Below are 20,781 nucleotides of genomic sequence, written 5' to 3'. Positions count from 1 at the left end.
AGAGAAGTGAAGCTCTGTTGGCAGGGAGAGGTGACCTTTTGTTAGACCAATCTAACTAAACTTAGCAAACCTCAGGTCACTTTCAGAGAACAGCTCCTCTGAACTCAACCTGCCGACACTATTCTTTGAAGTGACTCCTCCACTGTTTCTCTACAGGAGCTGTCTCCTACCTTCAGTCTTCATTATACTCTTCAGAAATTACCCACATCAAAACAAAACTCTTGACCCTCTTGGGCTATTCTTCATTGGGTAATGGATGAAGAAAAAAGCTACTGTTGTTTGCAGAAAGAAAACGTCTGTGGGCAATATGTGGTGACCAGCTAAAAATTTGATGGGATACGTTCGTTGAGGAGAATGTGACGCAGAATAGGAATGTATAGTGATAAGAATGTAGATGTCTCCTAGCTGATATTGCTCTCTATGTTTTAGACGCTAATGAGAAGGGGAATCAGAAGCAAATATAAACAAATCATGAACTATGATATGAGGATGGACTTACATGCATCTTCATTGTTAAAAGTCATTGCTTCACACATTACACGTTAGGCTCTTGGGTTGGTAGACTCACCACTGGACCAGGAGGGGAACTACTGCCACCAAAATGCTAACTGGCCTCAGGGCTGATTGGCAACTACTTTTGCACATTACCTTAGTACTGTTAATTTCAGAGTTTTGAAAGTAGAACAGAAGTAGTCAATTACACTAACCAGCAAGAGGAAACAGTTATGTATAGGCAGAAACCAGCACCAACAGCAGTCGTGTTCAGGATGCAGACGGTGATGGGACCCCTTGTAGCACCACATCAGAAGAAGCAGGGAATAATTATTTTCCCCCATACTCAGATGAATGACTACCAAGGCATCACAAATGTATCCTGCATTGAAATAGTTGTTTTGTATTCAGCTAAACTATAGGTCACTGGCCTTTCCCAGGGCTGGATGCAGGGGACATCTTTATAGCTTAGTCAACATGAAACATCTGCTGTGAGAGGCGTTCTCAAAACACTGCTTCTCAGGGTGTTTTGTTTAGGCCCTCCCAATCCTCATGTCCTGGAACCAGCAATCCTGATCAAGCTGGAAAGAGACTGAGAGACCAGGGCACAGAAAATGGGGGGACAGGGAGAGAGAGGAAGTAGAGGTGGGACCAAAGGAGGTAGAGAGAGACACTGGGATGAGAAAAGTGGGAGGATGGAGGTAGGTAGAGGAAATGTCAGGTGGGGGTGGGTTCCTCATCCTTTCAAAGACGACAGAGGAGGACAGGTGGACACTCACCAGCCTGAACAGAGACGTGGCAATGGAGGAATGGTTCCTAACGACAGGGACACAGCCCAACCAGGCTCCTGGCCATTAAGAGAGAGGAACTGAGGGCGAACTGCCTGAGCACCCCACGGGCTGGGGCAGGTGGCTGGGGGAAAGATCCGAACACAAAAAGAAAGAACAACAACAGTTCAATTAATGACTTGAATCAAGTGCATTCAAGAGACAGGCTGCCCTTCCTCCCTGCCCAGTACCTCAGAAGGAAGGGGCTTCCCTCGGGCAGTATTTCCTCTCTGACAGTCTCTCCCAGCAGGACTTGCAGGCTGATGCAGGTGGTGGCAGACGATGAGCTCTATGCTAAGATGAAAAACTTGTCTACAAATGCACGCACGTGTGACAGGGAGATCACCGGCGGCAGGCGGGGGGCCGGGAGCGAGGCCTCTGTGAGGCGGGGGCTGCCCCCTGCCGGGCACAGCCAGGCTCTGCCCGGGCAGGCCGAGGGGCGCCAGGCGGGTGGCAGAGCCGTGGTGGTGGCAGGTGCTGCGGGTACCCAGGCCCTGCAGGGCCCACACTGGAGCAGGGCAGCAATGGGAGGTGAACAGAGCTTCGTAAAACAGGTGTTCAGGGCCTGTAACCTGCAGTACTGCATGTAACACGCTGTGCTGCGTGTAACCTGGAGTATTGCATCTAACCCAACGTAATGCGTGTAACCTGCTGTGCTGCATGTAACCTGCCATACTGTGTGTAACACACCATAATGCATGTAACCCACAGTGCTGTGTGTAACACACCGTACTGCATGTAACCCAACATACTCTGTGTAACCCACCACACTGTGTGTAACCTGCTGTCCTCTGCGTAACCTAGCAGCCCCAGTGTACCCTGCCAGTTGTTGTGTGATCTGCCATTCCCTGTGTAACCTGCCATTCCCTCTCATAACCCGCCATTCCCTCCCCATCATCTGTGTGTAACCCACCATTCCCTGTGTAACCCAACATCCCCTCCTATGCTACTGATGAGAAAGGACTCTGGGGCAAGGGAATGGAGCTGGGCTGAGAAGAAGGGGCAGGAAAGGCATTGTTCTAAATGTTGTAGCCAGCAGCACAAGGGAGGTGGTCATCCCCCTATACTCCGCTCTGATGAGGCTGCACCTCGAGTGCTGTGTTCAGTTTGGGCCCCTCACTACAAGAAAGACATCAAGATCATGGAGTGTGTCCAGAGAAGGGCTGTGAAGCTGGTGAAGGGCCTGGAACACAAATCATGAAGTGCAGCTGAGGGAACTGGGGTTGTTTAGTCTGGAGAGGAGGAGGCTCAGGGGAGACCTTATTGCTCTCTACAAATACCTGGAAGGAAGTGGTTGGGAGCTGGGGGTTGGCCTCTTCTTGCAGATAACCAGTGATAGGACTAGAGGGAATGGCCTCAAGTTGTGCCAGGAGAGGTTCAGGCTGGAAATTAGGAGATACTTCTCAGAAAGAGTGGTCAGGCATTGGAACGGGTTGCCCAGGGACATGGTGTAGTCACTGTCCCTGGGGGTGTTTAAGAAAAGGTTGGATGTGGTACATGGTTTAGTGGGTGATATTGGTGGTAGGGGGATGTTTGGACAAGATGATCTTGGAGGTCTTCTCCAACCTTAATGATTCTATGATTTTGATTGCAAATAAATTAATTTCCCTCACGTAGAATCTGGTTTGTTCATGTCAGTAATTGGTAAGGGGTCTCTCTGCCTTTACCTCAACCCACAGTCTTTCTCCTTATGCTGGTGAGGAGGGGGAGCGAGCATGCAGCTGGGGAGCTTGGCCTTCAGCCAAGGCTAGCCCACCCCAATAGAGAAACCCACTGTAGAGAACACAGGCAGCTGGAGTCAGCCAGAGCCAGCTGAGAGCAAGAGACAGGGAAGGAAGGGCCACAGGGAGAGCTGGGAGCCAAGTGGAAAGAGAACACTGTCAAGTTGAGCCCAGGCAGAAGTGAGAGGTGGTTCAGCGAGCAACGAAGTGAAGCCATGGAAAGAAAGAGTTCCTCCTGTTGTTTTGTTTTTGTTTTTGTTTTTGTTTTTGTTTAATCAGCTGTGAAAGGATACAAGGCATAGAGGGCAGTGTTGGAGGGTGAGGAAGAAAAAGGCAGCAGAGCAGCCATTTCAGACAGGAACAGAGACTGTGTCCTGCCCTCCTTTCCATCCATTCCCAAGACACTGCAGGCTGAATTGCATCCTTATGGGAACTGGATTGAAGTGTAATGGCCACGCAGTCCCAGTATGTCCCAGTAAATGCTTGCAATTCTTGCTGGAAGATTTCTCTCAGCTACCGACAATCAGAACTCCTTTTCTGGGAAAAGCAGCCAAATCCTCTAAAGGAACATCCTATCTGGGCTGTGCAAGATCAAACATATCTTTAGAGCATGGTCTGGTTCCTGAACTGATCACGCTTCATGACTTCTAATCTTCTGTGGATAGAGGAAATGACTAATGAAAAGAAACTTCATAAGATAAACAGTTATAGAAAAAAAAACCTTTTTTTTTTTCTGCCAGATATTTCTATTTTATATAGATTGTTTCTGTCTTAGTAATTAAATGAATATTAGCACCTATATAATTGTTTTGTTTTGCATTTTTATTGTTCTCCATTCTTAATTGATGAATCTCATGGATATTTGGCAATATTGTTTTCTCCATCTTAAAAAATACATCTTGTTATCTCAGATATTATGCCTATTTCACAACTGCCTTAGGATGTGTTTCCATCCGTAGCTGTGCTTTGCATCAGAACACCAATATACACTTTATGGGAAGTTCCTGTCAAAAAGATGGGATCTGAGAAGAACGAGGAATACTTATTGCACAATGTGTAGTAGAGGAATTAATACGTGAATTATTGTTAAAGACAGCACTAACGATAAGGCAAATTGTAATGAAAAGACACAAAGGGAAGAATGAAGATAGGAGAAGGAAACTGAACTGCATAATTTTTTTTTTAATATAAGATGCAAAAAAAATCTTCAAGTCAGACTACACTGAAAAAGGACAGAAAATAGAATTTTATTTTATTTTATTTTATTTTATTTTATTTTTTGTACAGCTAATTCCAGCCTTGTTAGTATTTAACAGCTGCACTTGCTTTTTGGCAGGTGAATAACACAAGGTCCAGAGATACTGCCTATACCTACAAATCCTCTCTCACTTATATCCCAAAACCACCATAAGAAACAGCAATACTTCTATTTTTATGGTGATTTTCTTTTCTATTGTTGAAGAAAACTTCAATTAGAAATAAATTAAATCTATCTGGGATTATATAAATTTGTCTTTAGCCTTTTCACAGTAGGAGTTAGGTGACTGGACTTTGGGTTCTTGCAATGCAGGAATTGCTAGCATGTCAGGTAACCCCACTATAACCACAGGGATCCAGTAAATACAACCAGTGGAGCTGAGAGTGTGACTAAAGGGGAGAGGACAGCAAGCAGATATCACAGCTTCTAGAGATGTCTCTGCTAAAACAATATTGTACTCAATCATCAAATGTTCTCCAAATTCTGTTAACTGACATGAAACAGCTTCAGTGAAATTGCTGACCTGTAAAAAGCAAATGAAACACCAAAGAAAAGCTGTGACCCCTGTTATTTCTTTGAGTGTTCTGATCAAAACATTTCCCCTTCTTTCTCTGCTTTAGACAGAGATTTAAAAAAAAAAAAAAAAAAGATTTAGATCCCCCAGAGGACCACAAAGACTTGTTTACTGACCAAAGAGAGCAAGAATTTATTATGCTGGGACCATGGCATAGGTACTCCTCTGCCCCTCCCTGGGTTGCCTGCGGGGTTCAGCATCCCTAGGACCTGCTGCCCCCCTGCCCGAGCACTCCCACTCCCCAGCACATGACATTTGCACCACTGGATGTCTCTGTAGGACCCTGAGGTAGTGGCAACGAAACTGAGTATGTTGCCACAGACAGACATTAGGTTAAAATTGCAACAAATGACACACAATGACTGACAAGTGCTTTGGGTGGTGACATTGGTACAAGACAGGGAACAGAACTGCAAGGCACCTCTCCATGTTCATCACTGTCAGGAGATACATGCTGGCATAGAACCAAAGGAGAAACAGATTCATCAGGATATACTTGGTCAAATCACGGTCGTGTAGGAAATAACAGGAGAATGGAAGTAACATATGATACAAATATATCAAGAAGCAACAGGAGCAGAGAAAAGTCAGAGACAGCCAGGTTCGGGACACAGACAGTGAATGGGTTCTTCATGTGGAAAAACATGAACCACATGACTATTCCATTTGCCATAAGTCCACACAGGCAAATAGTAATAGTGACACCTGAAATTATCAACACGTAATCTCTTATTATGCACTGAAATTCCACATATCCAGAAGTTGTGCAGAGATGTCTGTTGTGCTGGTCCCTGCCATGGTGAAGCTCCTGCTCCGGGTGGCCACCTTATCCCTCTCACAACCCCTCCTATGAGAGACAAGGAAGGAGAGAGAGATGAGGAGCATCGGTGCTCCCAGCACTCACCATCTCTGCCCGTGATCCCAGGTTGTGCCCAGGACAGGCTCCCACAGCTCCAGCCCCATCCCTGGCCAGGAAGCATCTCCCAACCACCCATCCCTGGCCTCACACTTCCTGGCACTCCTGGGAACAACACTGTCACAGGAGCACCAGCACACGGGTCCTCCGCGGGGCCAGGCTCACCAGGAGAAAGGGGCTGGCGGCAGATGCCAGGGCCACCCTGCTCTGCTCCAGCCTCCTCCCTCATGCTGCGGAGCAGACCTGTGCCCAGAGACCGGGTCCCACAGTCAGGAGACTCCTCTCACAATCTCATCTCATCAGTGACAGCTTTCCCTCACATGTCTCATGGGTGGTAATCTTGTCAGTGGGAGCTGGCCACGTCACCCCCTCCTTCCGTTCCCTTCTGCTGTTTTTTATCAGGAGGTTCTGTTATGGTCCCAGTAAGAAATACTCCAGGAAATATCATATAAAAAGCCTTGTACTCGAGCTGAAACCTTGAGGAAGGAGAGGATAGCACAGACAATCTTATGTCCTTTCAGGTGCTGGGAACCCCAAGTCTTGCAGCATCAAACTGGCCTCTTATCAGGGCAGACCTTCTCCATGGAAGTGTTACCTTATCATGCTAATTTAAAGTATTATAGGATTTTCTTAAAAAAGAGAACAACACGTTGTTTCTACTGTCAAACAAAATGGATATTCACTTGAGAACCGTTGTGGCGCTCCTGCCTTGATAAAGGCAAGGACACATAGGCAATGGAAGACTTCCCTAGCTCTCACCTGCTAGTTAGCTAACCTTACCACCTGCATCACCAAGGGGGTGGTGGGGAAGAGATTTGGCAGGGCAGGAGGAAGGTAGAAAGGTGAGAATGAGTGAAATGACCCAGGGACCATTAGCAGCATGGCTGAAACAGCAGAATCATAGACTCATAGACTCATAGAATGTCTCAGGTTGGAAGGGACCTTAAAGATCATCTAACTCCAACCCCCTGCCATAGGTAGTGATGCCACCCACTAGATCAAGTTGGCCAAAGGCCCCACCCAGCCTGGCCTTGAACACCTCCCTGGATGGGGCATCCACAGCTTCTCTTGGCAAGCGGTTCCAGTGCCTCACTACTCTTACAGTGAAGAATTTCCTCCTAATGTCTAGTCTAAATCTATTCTCTTTTAGTTTAAGACCATTCCCCCTTGTCCTATCATTATTTACCTGACTAAAGAGTCCTTCTCCACCTTTTTTACAAGACCCCTTTAAGTATTGAAAGGCCACAAGGAAGTATCCCCGGAGCCTTCTCTTCTCCAGGCTAAACATCCCCAGGCTGAACATTCTCCAGGCTGAACATCCCCAGCTGTCTCAGCTTTTCTTCACAGGAGAGGTGCTCCAGCCCTCTAATCATCTTTGTAGCCCTCCTCTGGACTCACTCTAACAGGTCCACATGTTTCTTGTGCTGGGGGCCCCAAACCTGGATGCAGTGCTCCAGGTGGGACCTCATGAGGGCAGAGTAGAGGGGAACAATCACCTCCCTTGACCTGCTGGTCACACCTCTTTTAATGCAGCCCAGGATGCAGTTGGCCTTCTGGGCTGCAAGCGCGCACTGCTGGCTCATGTTGAGCCTTTCATCTACCAGAATCCCCAAGTCCTTCTCTGCAGGGCTGCTCTCAATGAGTTCTTCTCCCAGTCTGTACGGGGATTGCCCCGACCCAGGTGCAGCATCTTGCACTTGTACTTGTATAACCTCATGTGGTTCACATAGGCCTTTTTCTCCAGCCTGTCCAGCTCCCTTTGGATGGCATCTCTTCCTTCTTTGGTATCAACGGCACCACTCAGCTTGGTGTCATCTGCAAACTTGCTGAGGGTGCACTCAATCCCATCTTCTATGTCATTGATGAAGATATTGGAAAGCACTGGTCCCAAGACAGACCCCTAAGGAACATTGCTCATCACTGGCCTCCACCTGGACATAAAAACATTGACCGCTACTCTCTGGGTGAGGCCATCAAGCCAATTCCTTATTCACTGGATGGTCCATCCTTCAAATCCATCTCCGCCATTGGGAGGTCAGTCTGGGTAGGGGTGTCTAGTGGGGGGGTCATGGCCCCTCTGTCTGGGTCTCAATCTCAGCCCTGGAGGTGTGGCGGGTGGACACCATTTTTACCTCACTGGAAAGCTGCTTCGTAGTGCTCCCAGAATAGAGTGTAGAGAGACCAGTCCATCTCCCGCCCTCCCTGCTCAGCAGAGGGGGGCTTCTGGCTTTGCCCAAGCCTCATCAGCCACCCTCACGAGGGCTGCTGGGTCCTGGTGGCTCCCTTGGCTGCCTCAAGTGGCCTCGGTGCAGGAAACACCTGCACGACAAGATCCCCCGCTCCACTGCAGAACACATCTGCCCAGGAGCTGATTGCATTGGCAAAACCCCTTGGAAGACTCTGGCAGCCTGTGGCCTTAACCCTCCTTCTTCCTCCCATCATTCCTCAGGTGTGGAATCACTCCCAGTTGTGCCAATCTGTTTCCTGCCCCCCAGGCCCTATCACACACCCATGCCCTCCCTGCACCTGGGATGCCAACAGAATACTCTCAACAGCCACCCATAAGGCAGAGCTCTGGCCTTGCCTTAACTTGCCATGAGAAATCACCGGTGCTCAGATATACAACAGCACAAGGGCTTTGTCCTCTGTCTCTGATCACATCCCTGTCCTGTCTTCTCTGAGATTACATTTTGTGCGGTACATAGTGATGCAAATGTACTTTTATCTACAAGTGGTTCCTGTCTCACAATCTCATTTTGCATCATAAGGGCTGCCGTCCTCACTGCTTATATTCTCTTTCATGTGTTTTCCATCTTCTGCATACCTCTTCTTAAGAGTTATTGCCTATGTTTTTTCTATGTTTTTCTATGGTGTTTTTTTTGTTTGTTTTTTTTGCCTATGTTCATTCACAGAATGATGTCCTCCGAGGATATCTTTTGATTTCACATAGTGAATGTACAGTGATGAACCCAGCCCAGAGTCTCTCCGGGGGGTGCCAGTCTTGAGCTGCAGGAGATGGGACCACATACAGACTTAAAACAAGGGTAGAGCTAGTTCCACCCATGAGAAGGTGGTGAAAAGGCTTCCAATAGGTGCAACACCTTCACAATGCAGGCAAACCCTGGGTGCTCAGGCCTGACCCTAGCTGGATCCCATGGTCCATGGGCAGGAGGTGAATGGGTGGGGTCAGGACAGAAAAGAGGCTGCTGTTGCCTTCAGGGCCCTGAAAGAGGGAATCAGAGAGCCTCAAAGTGTACAGGTTAGTGTGCTGTGGTGTTCAGTCATGCTTCATGAATTGAAGTTCCAGCCCCTTCATTTCCCATTCCCACAGTTGGGCCAATCAGATCATCAGATCATCATTGTCCTTCAGTGACAGCATTTTGTGTGTGTGTGTTTTGTTTTCTTCACCGCCACTGTGAAAAACATTTCCCAGTACTGATTTCTTCTATGGCTTTGTAGCACTGCATTTGTCACAAGTGTTATATTCCATGCTTTGACACGTTAAAGCAAAGCCTCTATCTGGGGGCAATGTTTCTGAAATAAAGTTGGGAGAAGTCTTTGAGCACCAATTTACATGTGTTTAGAAACACTGAGCAAAGACTGCATGCTGTTGCACAGCCACACATCAGACGTTACCCACTGTGGAGGGTCCCTGCCTGGCCTCTCTCACTCTCACCTTTCTGCCATTCTCCTGCCCAGGGAGTGACTTAAATAATGACTTCTGACACAGAGCTTTCCTCATACAGACAAGGGGTGCTGCTGGGAAGTAACAGTACAACACATTAATCTGCAAGTCTGTTCCCAGAGCTTCCTGGTATGAGATGATCCTTCCTTCAAACTCCTCTCACTTTGTACTTGAACAGTCCAGCCAGCATGGTCATTCATTGACGCCATGCTCCTCTCCCTTCCTTTACTTCCAAGCAGAAGACTTTGTTTGCACTTGGCTCTGCAGGGATTTTCTTCTACAGCTGTGTGGCTATACCTAAGTTAGTTGCAGTACATGCCAGATTTGCTACATGTTATAGCAAAGCCTCTGTCAGGGGGCAAAGTGTCTCAGGAGACAGCAGGAGAAAGTCTTCCACACACAATGAAACCCAGCAGCCCCCAAAGTGGCAAAACAAAGCTGGTGGATGGGGAGAAGAAAAGGAAGGGGGTGACGTGGCCAGCTCCCACTGACAAGATCACCGTCTGTGAGACATGTGAGGGGAAGCTGTCACTGATGAGATTGTGAGAGGAGTCTCCTGACTGCAGGACCCGGTCTCTGGGCACAGGTCTGCTCCGCAGCATGAGGGAGGAGGCTGGAGCAGAGCAGGGTGGCCCTGGCATCTGCCGCCAGCCCCTTTCTCCTGGCAAGCCTGGCCCTGCGGAAGCCCTGTGTGCTGGTGCTCCTGTGACAGTGTTGTTCCCAGGAGCTCCGGGAGGTGTGAGGCCAGGGATGGGTGGTTGGGAGATGCTTCCTGGCCAGGGATGGGGCTGGAGCTGTGGGAGCCTGTCCTGGGCACAGCTGGGAACGGGGCCCTTCCTGGGCACAACCTGGGATCACGGGCAGAGATGGTGAGTGCCGGGAGCACCGATGCTCCTCTTCTCTCTCTCCTTCCTTGTCTCTTGTAGGAGGTGCTGGGAGAGGGACAAGGTGGCCACCCGGAGCAGGAGCTTCACCATGGCAGAGACCAGCACAACAGACCTCTCTCTGAGCTACACAACTTTTGGATATCTGGACTCTTTTGAAAATAACACGCACATATGCTTAAGACTATCTTACGAATCTCTGGTCTTTTTAGGTGTCTGCATGGGGATTTCTTTGTGTGGACTTGCAGTGAATGGGATAGTCATGTGGTTCCTGTTTTCCCACATGAGGAACCCATTCGCTGTCTACATCCTAAATCTGGCTGTTGCTGACTTCTCTCTGCTCCTTTTCTCTTTTTTGCTCATGTTGGCAATTTTGATCTTAACAATTTGTTCTCTCTTTGATTATATTATTCTTTCCTATATAGAAATTGAAATTATAGTTGGATTTCTGTGCCACTTCTTTGACCTCAGCAGCCTGGGTCTACTTACAGCAATTAGTGTGGACCGGTGTGTATCTGTTTTCTTCCCAATCTGGTATCGTTGCCGTCGCCCAAAGCACTTGTCTGGCATTGTGAGTGGGTTGCTCTGGGCTCTTGCTGGATCTTTTGTTTCCTCAATGTATCTTAGCTTTTACTTTGTTAAACGATATGGGGACGCATTTGGAGGTATAGCCATTGCAATCACTGTGACTTTATCATCAATGATGTTGATTTCCAACCTGTCCCTGTTCATCAAACTCCGATGTGGCTTTCAGAGACGACAGCCTGGGAAACTCTATGTTGCTGTCCTGCTCAATGTGATCTTCTTCTTTGTCTTTGCTATTCCTTTCAGCGTAGAGGTATTCTTCAATCTTCCGCGCACACAGGAACTATTTCCTGACAAAGTATCTTTTTTCCTGGCATTGCTGAACAGCAGCACCAATCCCATTGTTTATTTCCTGGTGGGCAGCTGCCGGCGACGCCGGATCCAGGGCTCTGTGAAAGCTGCCTTCCGTCGAGTGTTCGAAGAGAAGGCAGTGAGCGAGGAGGGGAGCCGCACACCCAGGGACACGGCGTCGGAGACTGCTGTGTGAGGCCCTGCTGGGGAGGAGACCTGGAGGCACAGAGCCTGGCAGGCAGCTCAGATCCTGCCTGCTGCGGGGAGGGACCACAGCTGGAGCTGGGCAGGGGGCACGTATGGCACGGAGCTGGCACGGCACTGCCCGGCCAGGCTCAGTCCCCACGCACGTGCTGTCTTCCCCATTGCAATGCCCCTCATCGCGCTGGTCCTATGAATAAACTCTGGCTCCCTCTGGTTGGCAGATGAGTTTCGTGGTCTTTGGGGAGATATCCTGCCCAGGGAGAGTCTGGCATGTTAGGTCCTGGGGGAGCTCTGGCTGTCTGCTGTGCAGGCAAGGAAGGGCTTTTCAAAAAGGAGTGCAAAATTGGGCAAGCCAATGGGTCCAGGTTGGTCTTGGGGAGCTCTCCATGCTCTGCTGCTGAAGGGAAAAGCTGCCTTAAGAGGCAAATGCTGCCATGGAAAGCAGCAGTGTGACTTGTCCAGGGCAGCCCCGTCCTGACCCCACTCCCTGTGATGGTGTGATGGCAGGGCAGGCCATGCCTCTGCATGGGTGGTGAGGGCTGAGGAGAAGGAAGGGGCCACGGGGCATGTGGCAGGCAAAAATCCCAGACATCAAGTTTGGGAATCAGATGCTAGCATGGTGTGCCTGAACCAGCATGGAGCTGGTTCACGCGCACTTGTCCACATGGGGAGGTGCAGTGCCACATGGCGCTGGGGATGTGCAAACCCCAGGGCCCTGGCTCAGGTCCCCCCTGTGCTTTTGGCAGTGGCTCACATGCCATGACTTGCTCACATGCTGCAGGGCACACCTGCACTCAGACCCTGCTGCTCAGGGCATCCTGCAGCACCAGTCTGCAAACAAGTTTAATTCCCACCTGCGGAGCTGAGACTACATCCAAAAAGGCACAAAAAAAAAGAAAAAAAAGAAAAAGAAAAAGAAAAAGAAAAAGAAAAAGAAAAAGAAAAAGAAAAAGAAAAAGAAAAAAATCAAAGGCCACACAGAAGCATAGAGAGAGAAAAAAATATATTCTCTACTTCCCATCAATGAGCAATGTTCAGCCACGTACTGGGAAGCAGGGCCGCAATATGCATGGCAGTTGTTTGGGAGGACAGACATCTTCATAACGAGAGCACCCCCTCCTCCTTCCCCTTTCCCACCTTTTATTGCTGAGCCTGACACCATATGGCACGGAATATCCCTTTGGTCAGTTTAGGTCAGCTGCCCTGATGTCCCTTCCCCACTTCTTGCCCACCCCCAGCCTGCTGGCTCTTGCAGGGGTTTGGAGGGTACCTTGATGCTCTGCCAGTATTGCTCTGCAATAGACAAAACACTGGTGTGATACCAGTGCTGTTCTAGCTACAAGTGCAGAGCATAACACAGTATGGGCTGTTGCAGGGAAAGTTAACTCCATCCCAGCCAGACCCAGTACAATGTCCTCCTCCAAACTAAAGCTGAGATCCCTTCTGACAAGCATTATAGCAATAACAACATGAACATCGATTGAGGGGCCCTTCTCTGAGGACCCAGCCATGGCAATTCACTGTGTTCAGTGTTCTTGTCTCCATGATGCTTCCTAGACACTCCTGACCATGCCTGGAAAGTCAACGCTGCAGATACAGACGTATATATTTATAGCATCGTAGAACTGAACACTGATCATTATGGAGTTTTCTTGTCAATGTGCTATTATATCTCATAAGAAACAACCTAAATCATTGTTTGACTTAAAAGAAACTTCTTCCAGAATGCTGGTTATCTGTTTTCTTTATAGCATCTTTAACACTCTTTTTTTCATAACATTAAAATAATGATGATGATGATGATGATGATAATAATAATAATAATAATAATAGTTCTTTTTGTACATTTCATACTTCCTGTGATGTTTTCTTCCTGAAATATGGTCAAAGAAAATACAAGACTAACTTGGCAATGGTTTCAATAAAACATGAAAAGATTCCACAGAGAGGTCCCTTTAACAATCTTCATGCTCCAGGCTGGACAGGGTATTGCCCTGTCACGCATTAGGAAGAGCACTGCTGGATGCTGTCCTCTTTTTCTCCCTCACTCATTCCTCCTTCTCGCCTACTCTCAGGTACATGCAGGACACACTGGTGAGGAGAGGCTCGCTGGCAATGCAGCCCCACCAAAATCCCCCTCGCGGACCAGGTGACCCAGGTGCGTTTCCCTGAGCAGGAACAGGAGCTCTGGGAACTTGGCTGGCTGCAGTGACTCATCCAGCACTGGGACACATTCAGCACTGGGACACATCCAGCACAGGGACACGTCCTGCACTGGGATGGATCCTGCACAGCACCAGCAGCAATTCCCCACACACCTGGGGCAGGTGCCACGGGGGGCAGGTGCAAGGTGTGGATCATGGCTCCAGGGCTGCTGGCAGAGCTGGCCCAGCATACCCAGTCTTTATTCCCAAATTTTTCTGGCACTTCCCCTTTATTTTTTGCCTGTTCTCCCCACCTCAGTCTCACACACTGTCTTCTGTCTAATGCTTTCTCTCTAGGAATATCTTAGAGGTATCTCTGCCCCCATTACTCTTTCCCTCTGTCAGTCTCTGTTACGGAGACTGGCATCTATCTCTACCTGAAATGGGTGATGTAGTCTTGGTAGGTGGAGAATGTGTTTGGAAGCTTCCAAGAACCATTTTGCAATTAATTATTTTCAAACTTATGCAGGGTTTCAACTTCAGGGAAGGAATTTAAAACACACAATGGCTGCAAGTGATCTGACAGGAGGGGATGTGGCCATCCTCACATCCTTGGCTTTCATGTGCCAAGACAACTCCAGCCCTGAACCCTTGGTTTGCACCCTGAAGCAGGTGGAGCTGTTCACACTGCTGTCAGCATGGAAAGGCAGAAGTGTTTTAATTGACAATCCCATGGGAAGGCACTACTGCTAAATATTGACCTCATCAGCTCCAGGCAGGGCTCCTGTGACCAGCTGTGCACATGGAAGGTGGAGTTAGTGGGCCCAGAGAGAAGGGGGCACCTCTTTCGAGTTTGCTTCTCTAGTGTTGTCCCACAGTCTCATCAAAGAGACAGTGATGCAAGCAGATGCTCTAGCCTGTGTCTTCCTGCAGGTGTGGTGAATGAACCTCTGAAGGTGTTCATGTTTATTTGGTGGCTGCACATAGGGCCTCAGAGCTGGCTCAGCCCCCAGCTCACACAAATATCTCTCCACCTCAGCACAGCTGAGAGTGTAGGTGCACCTGATTTTAAAAAAAGAAGGCTTTAATTAGTTCTGAAGCTTTTGCCTGGAGGAGATGGAGGATCTGGTATGATGCATCGAGCAGCCTGCAGGAGCATGCACCCTGCATGCACAGGCATTGCTTCACAGGTTGTCACTGCTGAGCCCAGAGAAGGGCTGGCTTGTCTTTCCTACAACACTGCTCATTCCCTTTCATTCCAAAGCCCCTGGTTTGTCCATGGGGATCACGGGTGCCTCCCAAGCATGCTGTGCCTCATCCTACTGCAGCTGGAACATCATTGGAACAGCTGGGATGCAGCAGCTGTTGGCAGTGACAAGACCTCCCCATTCACGTTGCGAGGGCCCTGGGCAGCCAACAGCATCTGCCCAGAATGCTGCAGGTAGCAGAGAAGAAGCTGCCTGCAAGAAGTCTGCAGTTCAGCTCCACCACCACATTAGAGCTGGAAGCTCTTCCTGGGAACAGCTGAGCACACAGGGAGCACCAAGTGACCGATTTTCATTCCAGACCCCAGCTCCTCGTAGGACGGGCTGACAGATGTGGAGGGCAGGAATGCACCCAAGGGAAGAGGAGCCAAGGAAGCACTGCCACTGCCCCTTTCACCTGGACGGTCCCTGCTACCAGGATTCAGTTCTCACAGCTTCAGCAGGGTCGTTTCCATAAAAAGTTAATTGTTTTCCTTCCATCTCCCAGTATCCTCTGTCACACTGAAAATCCAGACTTCACAGAGTCTCCAAGCAGAACTGTCCTTTTCAGTTTGTTTTTGATCCTAATGCTACTCCTCTTGTTTTTCTGGAGAAGGACCAGACACACCAGAAGTGGATACAGTCCTCAGGTTGTGGTTGCAAAATGGCTCAGGCTAACCATCTGACAGCCCAGAGGAGAGCGGGAAGGACTGCAAGAGCCAGTTCCAGTCCAAACCATTGCGTGCAGACGGCCCACATGAGGCATGGACAAAACTCAATTTGCAGCCTTGCTGCCAGAAGAAGCATTGCATTTTGGGGAAAGCCTTCTGGGGATGATCTCACACACATGCCTACTTCCCTGTTCACAAAGCTGAATGGGAGTTCTTTGCATAGTCTTTGCATGTATCCACACCCGCTAGGGGTGCACACACAAAGCTTTGCCCAGGCATTATTCTGCCCTGCTTTGCCAGACTCTTGCATCCAGAAGCTCTCAGCTCTTCAGCAGACACACCAAAACAAAGCACCAGCAGGAGCTAAGAGCCTCCATGGCTTTGCTTTAATAGCACACTGGCTAGAGCAAGCTCACTTTTGAAGAAGGAATGGCTCAGGCCTGTTAGATAGGACAGATTCAAAGCAAAGATTTCAAAGTAAAAGGTTTTGATGGGTGTTTCACCACCTGCCCAGCGCCAACCCCAAGCATAGGTTCCTGTGCTGCCCAGCACACTTTGTTGTCTTGCAGCTAGTTCTGCACACCACCAAAGCCATTGTTCTTGCCTCACCCTGTCTCACGGGACACCTCCATCCCTAGAGCATCTCCTCCCAGGGAGGGACTGGAGAGGGTTAAACATCTACTTCCACTGAGCCTTCTCTGGGAGTTTCGCTTCTGTTTTCAGGCTCTATGATGTCTTCAAAAGCCCTCTGACAAGCCAGCCTAGCAGAGATAGGGAACTTCTTTGTACAGCTCCCTGCCAGGAAATAAATAACAGGGTTGATACTGCTGCTCACACAGGCAAACAGGAGAGGAGTGTCAAAGAAGAGAACTGAAAAATCAAACAATCTTAGCAAAAGCCAGTAAGGAAAGTCAGCATTGAAGAAGAGGAAGGAGATGACAATGAACAGAACCACAACACAGAGCTTCCTCAGGGGATATTGCCATGAACAGCACAAGACCTTGGCAAAAAGAGTTAGACTGGAAAGAATCAGGATAAGCACCGACAACAGGTAGCTCAGGACGAAGATGACAAGTGCCACTGGGGAGAAGTAGAGAGTCGCGGTAAGCAAGAAGGAGAGGGCCCAGAGCAGGGCGCACACAAGTGCTGGCAAGTGCCAGGAGCGATAGCAGGGCCAGCAGGCCCGGGAAAGGGCAGACAGGGACGTGCTGGCACCGAAGGCTGCCAGAAGGTAGACGCTGGTGGTGAAAACGAAGATGATGATGATGTTCAACATAGCCATCACATCCCATGAGCCCAGCCTGTGACAAAAGCTCGGTGGTCCATAAAATATCACAAGGGCGATGGCAATGGAGAGGAGGAAGGTGAAGTCAGCGATGGCCAAGTTGAAGACATAGACAGTGATGGGGTTCCTGCAGATGTGGGAGCCGAGGAGCCAGAGGACAGCCCCATTGCCCACCAGCCCGCAGAGGCAGATGAGCAGCGCAGCAGGGACTTCGCTCAAACTGTCGGCTTCACAGTCAGTCCAGTTGTAGTCTTCCTCATGTGAGGCAGCCTGCCCCATCAGCCCACGCTGCCAAGCCCCATCATGCACCATCCCACTGGGCCAGCTCCAGCAAGCAGGGCTGTCTCTTCCTGTGCTGGGAAACAGCATGTTCATTGCGAAATATCTGCCGCTTCGCCTTCCCCTTGCGCAGCTGGAGGGATGATATGAAACAGAGGCGTGTCAGAAGCTCCAGTGTGCCCCCACACTAGGATTTTAAGGTCCTTGCAGCCATACCTCATCTTCCACATGGAGAAGCACAAAGAAAAATGAGGAACAGGAGGGATGGGAGAGATGGGTATAACATGCTTGGCACAAAAGTGTGTACAGGAATGGAGCAAAAGCTATGGAGACGCCTCTTTCCTGGCTTTGGACAGGTTAGATCTGGAGGAGGGAAATAGGAGGATGAAGGTATTGTCCTTGGAGATGTCAAAGAGCAAGCAGTTTTGGGGGTGGATCTGACATGGACTCTCAGGTGCCTAATATTACAACTGATATTACTAAGCAGCTGGGTTCCTTCAGTGAGACACTCATTTCAGTATTTCCCTTCCACCTTTCCCCAAACATTTGTACATCTTAATGAGCTACTGTTCTGCAATCAGATTTGATACAAATGACCAACAAGTTCAAAAGCAAGGGGGGGGGCTAGAATGTGGCGGAGGAGGGGGGGAGAAGGAGGTGGGGGGGAGAAGGAGGTGGGGGGGGGGGGAGAAGGAGGCGGGGGGGTGCACTGATTAGGATGGGAAAAAACACCTGGAAAAGCCTGACCTTCTTTTCTGTCGCAGCCTGGAGACCTTCACTGGAGCAGACGTGCTGCAGACTCACGTTACCTCTTGCTTGCCAGCTGCTGTCCTGTGACAGGATCTTCTCATGAGGTTTCCTGGAATTACCGCTTATAAACTGGACCATGCCTGTCCTGGTGAGCTTGTGCGGCGTCCAACATGGTGTGTTTCTCAGGCCCTTTTACAAACTGCTTTGTCGTGTTCTCAGGAGTTCTTGCAAACATGGAACTACTTCATAGCATTTGATGATATCAGGGTTCTGGTTATAATCTAGGCTTGTGTTCATACAGGAAATGACTAACAAGTCTCAGAAGCTAGCCTTATGGGAAAAACAAACCGCCTCGCTGTCAGGTTCCTCTTTAATTTCACTTTAAAGCAAACCCAATCCCAAAATTTTCATATCTCTGAACTGGACAGACTTTTTTTCCTGTAGTTCAGGTGGTGATCTTTAGGACCCTGTGCTACAAGCGTGGCATTGCTGTAAAATTTCTGTCTGTTTCAAAACTAGGTTTGCCACTTACATACCACAACTTCACAATGACACATGGCCTTCAAATACACAGCTTCCAGGAGCATGCTACTGTGAGCAGCAAAGCTAACTGAGACTTCCTAAGACAATAATTTCTGGAGAGCTGAACTTCAGTGAGATGAGTCGTACCCAGAGTGGCTGCAATGCAAAGAGCTCCTGCTGCACCTGAGAGGAAGGGGTGCTCCTGCTGGGACCTGGAGCATGTAGGGGCTCCAGGGCTGAGACCTCCTCCTCTCTCCCCTGCTGACACTGCCTTTGTGTCCCCAGATACTCCCCTGGCAACCCCAGTCCCTTCAAGTGCAAACAAGTAATGATAAGAAAGCTCCAAGGTATGCCGGTGTAGTGTTGTGCAACATTATGCTCACTGCCCATGTGCTCTGAGAAAGAGCAGAATTACCCAGGGTTTCTCAGCTTCTGCTTTTTCAGGTAACATCCTGAGATCAGTTGCCTACTTTTTTTTATTTCCAACACAATATTTACAAACAGCAGTTATTTGTTTGTGTCAAGGTTAGGTTCATACATCTTCAGCAGAAGCTATGTTCTGTAAATATTATGGCTGTGGTAGCAGTCACTGCTGTATGTCAGGAGAGCTCATGAAACTGTCCAGTAGGCAGAGCTCACCCTCTTTGAGCTATCACCTGCCAGAGCCTTCACATACTCTATTTCTGTCCCTTTATTTAGTACTGCCCATGCAGTTTGCTCTGTGGGGTTCTTCACCCCACACACAGAACTGCACTTGCCAATGGTCATCCACCCGTCTGTCTGTCTGTCCATCCTCTGTCCAGCCTGGCCCAGTGCTGATTGCAGGCACTTGCCTCTTTACCCTGTCCCTTCCTGCCTCCCTAGTTAAACCCCCCTGATGGTGTCAAGATTTTTTTGCTGAATGATGCTGTCAGCTCCATCTGCTAGAAGTAGATGGACCTTTTCTGCCAAACAGTGGTGCAGGTGGATACCAGGGCAGAGGGAGATGAAAACTTCTTTTCTGTCCCTCTCCATCATCTCCTCCAGTATGGGGGCTTGTGAGGATCAAGGCACTGGATGCTCAGTGCTTTGGTATCAGGCACCAAGGCCCCAGAGCAGGGACATCTCCACCCAGGGAAGCAGACAGGGTATGGACTGAGGCCAAGAGCGTGGTCATGTTACCCTGGAGAACAGATGACACAGGACTTCCAGACCACGTAATTGTAGCAGTGCAAACTACTGGGCAGCATAAGGAGACTGTCACTTTAATTTTGAGAAAAGCAAGCACATCCCACAGAACCAGCAAGTGTAGATACTGCAATCAACATTAAATGACGTAAAAGACAACTTTATTAAAATAAGTTAAAAAGACATTTGAGAGAGAACCAGTCCTGCTCCCCTGGAAACCTCATCAAGGACAGCCGTGACCCAAGGGTCAGGCATCTGTCCACAGCTGGGCCTGCTCGCCTGGCTGGGCAAGGGCTCTGCTCCCATGGGTGCTGGAACGGGGCGCAGAGGAAGGCCTGCCCAGGGGGATGCTGTAGGTAATTCTCGACACAGGGGCCTCACCCACCATCCCCGGGTCTGCCCTGTCTTCAAAGACCCTCTGGAGAGCCATTTTGACAGATTCTCTGAAATTCTGCTTTTTGTAGTTCCCAACCAGGACATAAATAATTGGATTGCTGCTGCTGTTGATGGCAGCCAGCAGAAGGCAGATGTCAAAGATAAAATTGGTGTAGACATAGAAGTTGAGGAAGATCTGGACACTGAGTGGGATAGCAAAGAGGAGGAAGAAGAAAACAGTGAGGAAGGATGACAATGTACAGCCTCCCTGGGTGGTATTGCCATGATCTACACCTAAGCTTAATGAACAGGATCATATTGGAGATGATCATAAAGGGGGTGAAAAAGCAGAAACTGAGAAAGCATAAGGTTGCAAGAACCACGCAGCAGCGTTCAGAGTGACCCAAATCATACATAAAGTACACGAGCCCTGACAGCACACAGGTGAGAGCCCAGAGCAGGCTGCACATGACAGCTGTCAGAAGCTGTGGCGATGGCATCGGTAACAGAAGGGCCAGAGGGTACCCAGGCACCTCTCCATGCTGATGGCCATGAGGAGATAGAGGCTGGAGCTGTATGTTAGCAGAACCTGGAGTGAAATGGTAGGAGCACGTGCAAAAGCTGTGAGTGAAAGCAGCTGAGCATGGGCACATGATACATTACAAGGGAAACTGATGTGCAGAGGAGAAAGCAGGCATCTGCAACAGCCAGGTTGAGGACATAGGAAGCGAAGAGATTCCTCCTGATGTGGAAGCTGAGGAGCCAGAGGATGGCCCCATTCCCCACCAGGCCACACAAGCCGATGAGCAGAATGATGCTACCAATGACGATTTCAGGGACATGGCCTGCAAAGCATCTGGTCCCATTGTCTCCATCCCCTGGACCATGATCTCCATAGATGGTGGGA

The 20,781-nt window shown here is 49.1% G+C and overlaps 2 protein-coding genes across 2 annotated transcripts; one reads left to right on the top strand and one right to left on the bottom strand.

Moving 5' to 3' along the window:
- Positions 1-10,448: 10,448 nt before the first annotated feature.
- LOC118244323 (mas-related G-protein coupled receptor member H-like) lies at positions 10,449-11,429 on the top strand. Its single transcript, XM_035539208.1, has one exon. It carries the CDS (start codon positions 10,449-10,451, stop codon positions 11,427-11,429), a length of 981 nt encoding a protein of 326 aa, XP_035395101.1.
- A 1,735-nt stretch (positions 11,430-13,164) lies between these two features.
- On the bottom strand, positions 13,165-17,928 carry LOC118244413 (mas-related G-protein coupled receptor member A2-like). Its single transcript, XM_035539380.2, has 2 exons — positions 17,808-17,928; positions 13,165-17,193 (listed from the first exon to the last, which is right to left on the bottom strand). The coding sequence occupies exon 2, from the start codon at positions 17,154-17,156 to the stop codon at positions 16,167-16,169; it is 990 nt and encodes a 329-aa protein (XP_035395273.1). The 5' UTR covers positions 17,157-17,193; positions 17,808-17,928; the 3' UTR covers positions 13,165-16,166.
- Positions 17,929-20,781: the final 2,853 nt, after the last annotated feature.

This window comes from Cygnus atratus, chromosome 5 (assembly GCF_013377495.2).
Source record: "Cygnus atratus isolate AKBS03 ecotype Queensland, Australia chromosome 5, CAtr_DNAZoo_HiC_assembly, whole genome shotgun sequence".
Taxonomy (NCBI): domain Eukaryota; kingdom Metazoa; phylum Chordata; class Aves; order Anseriformes; family Anatidae; genus Cygnus; species Cygnus atratus.
Note: the sequence above shows the minus strand (reverse complement) of the source record. Positions and strands in the feature narration are given on the sequence as shown.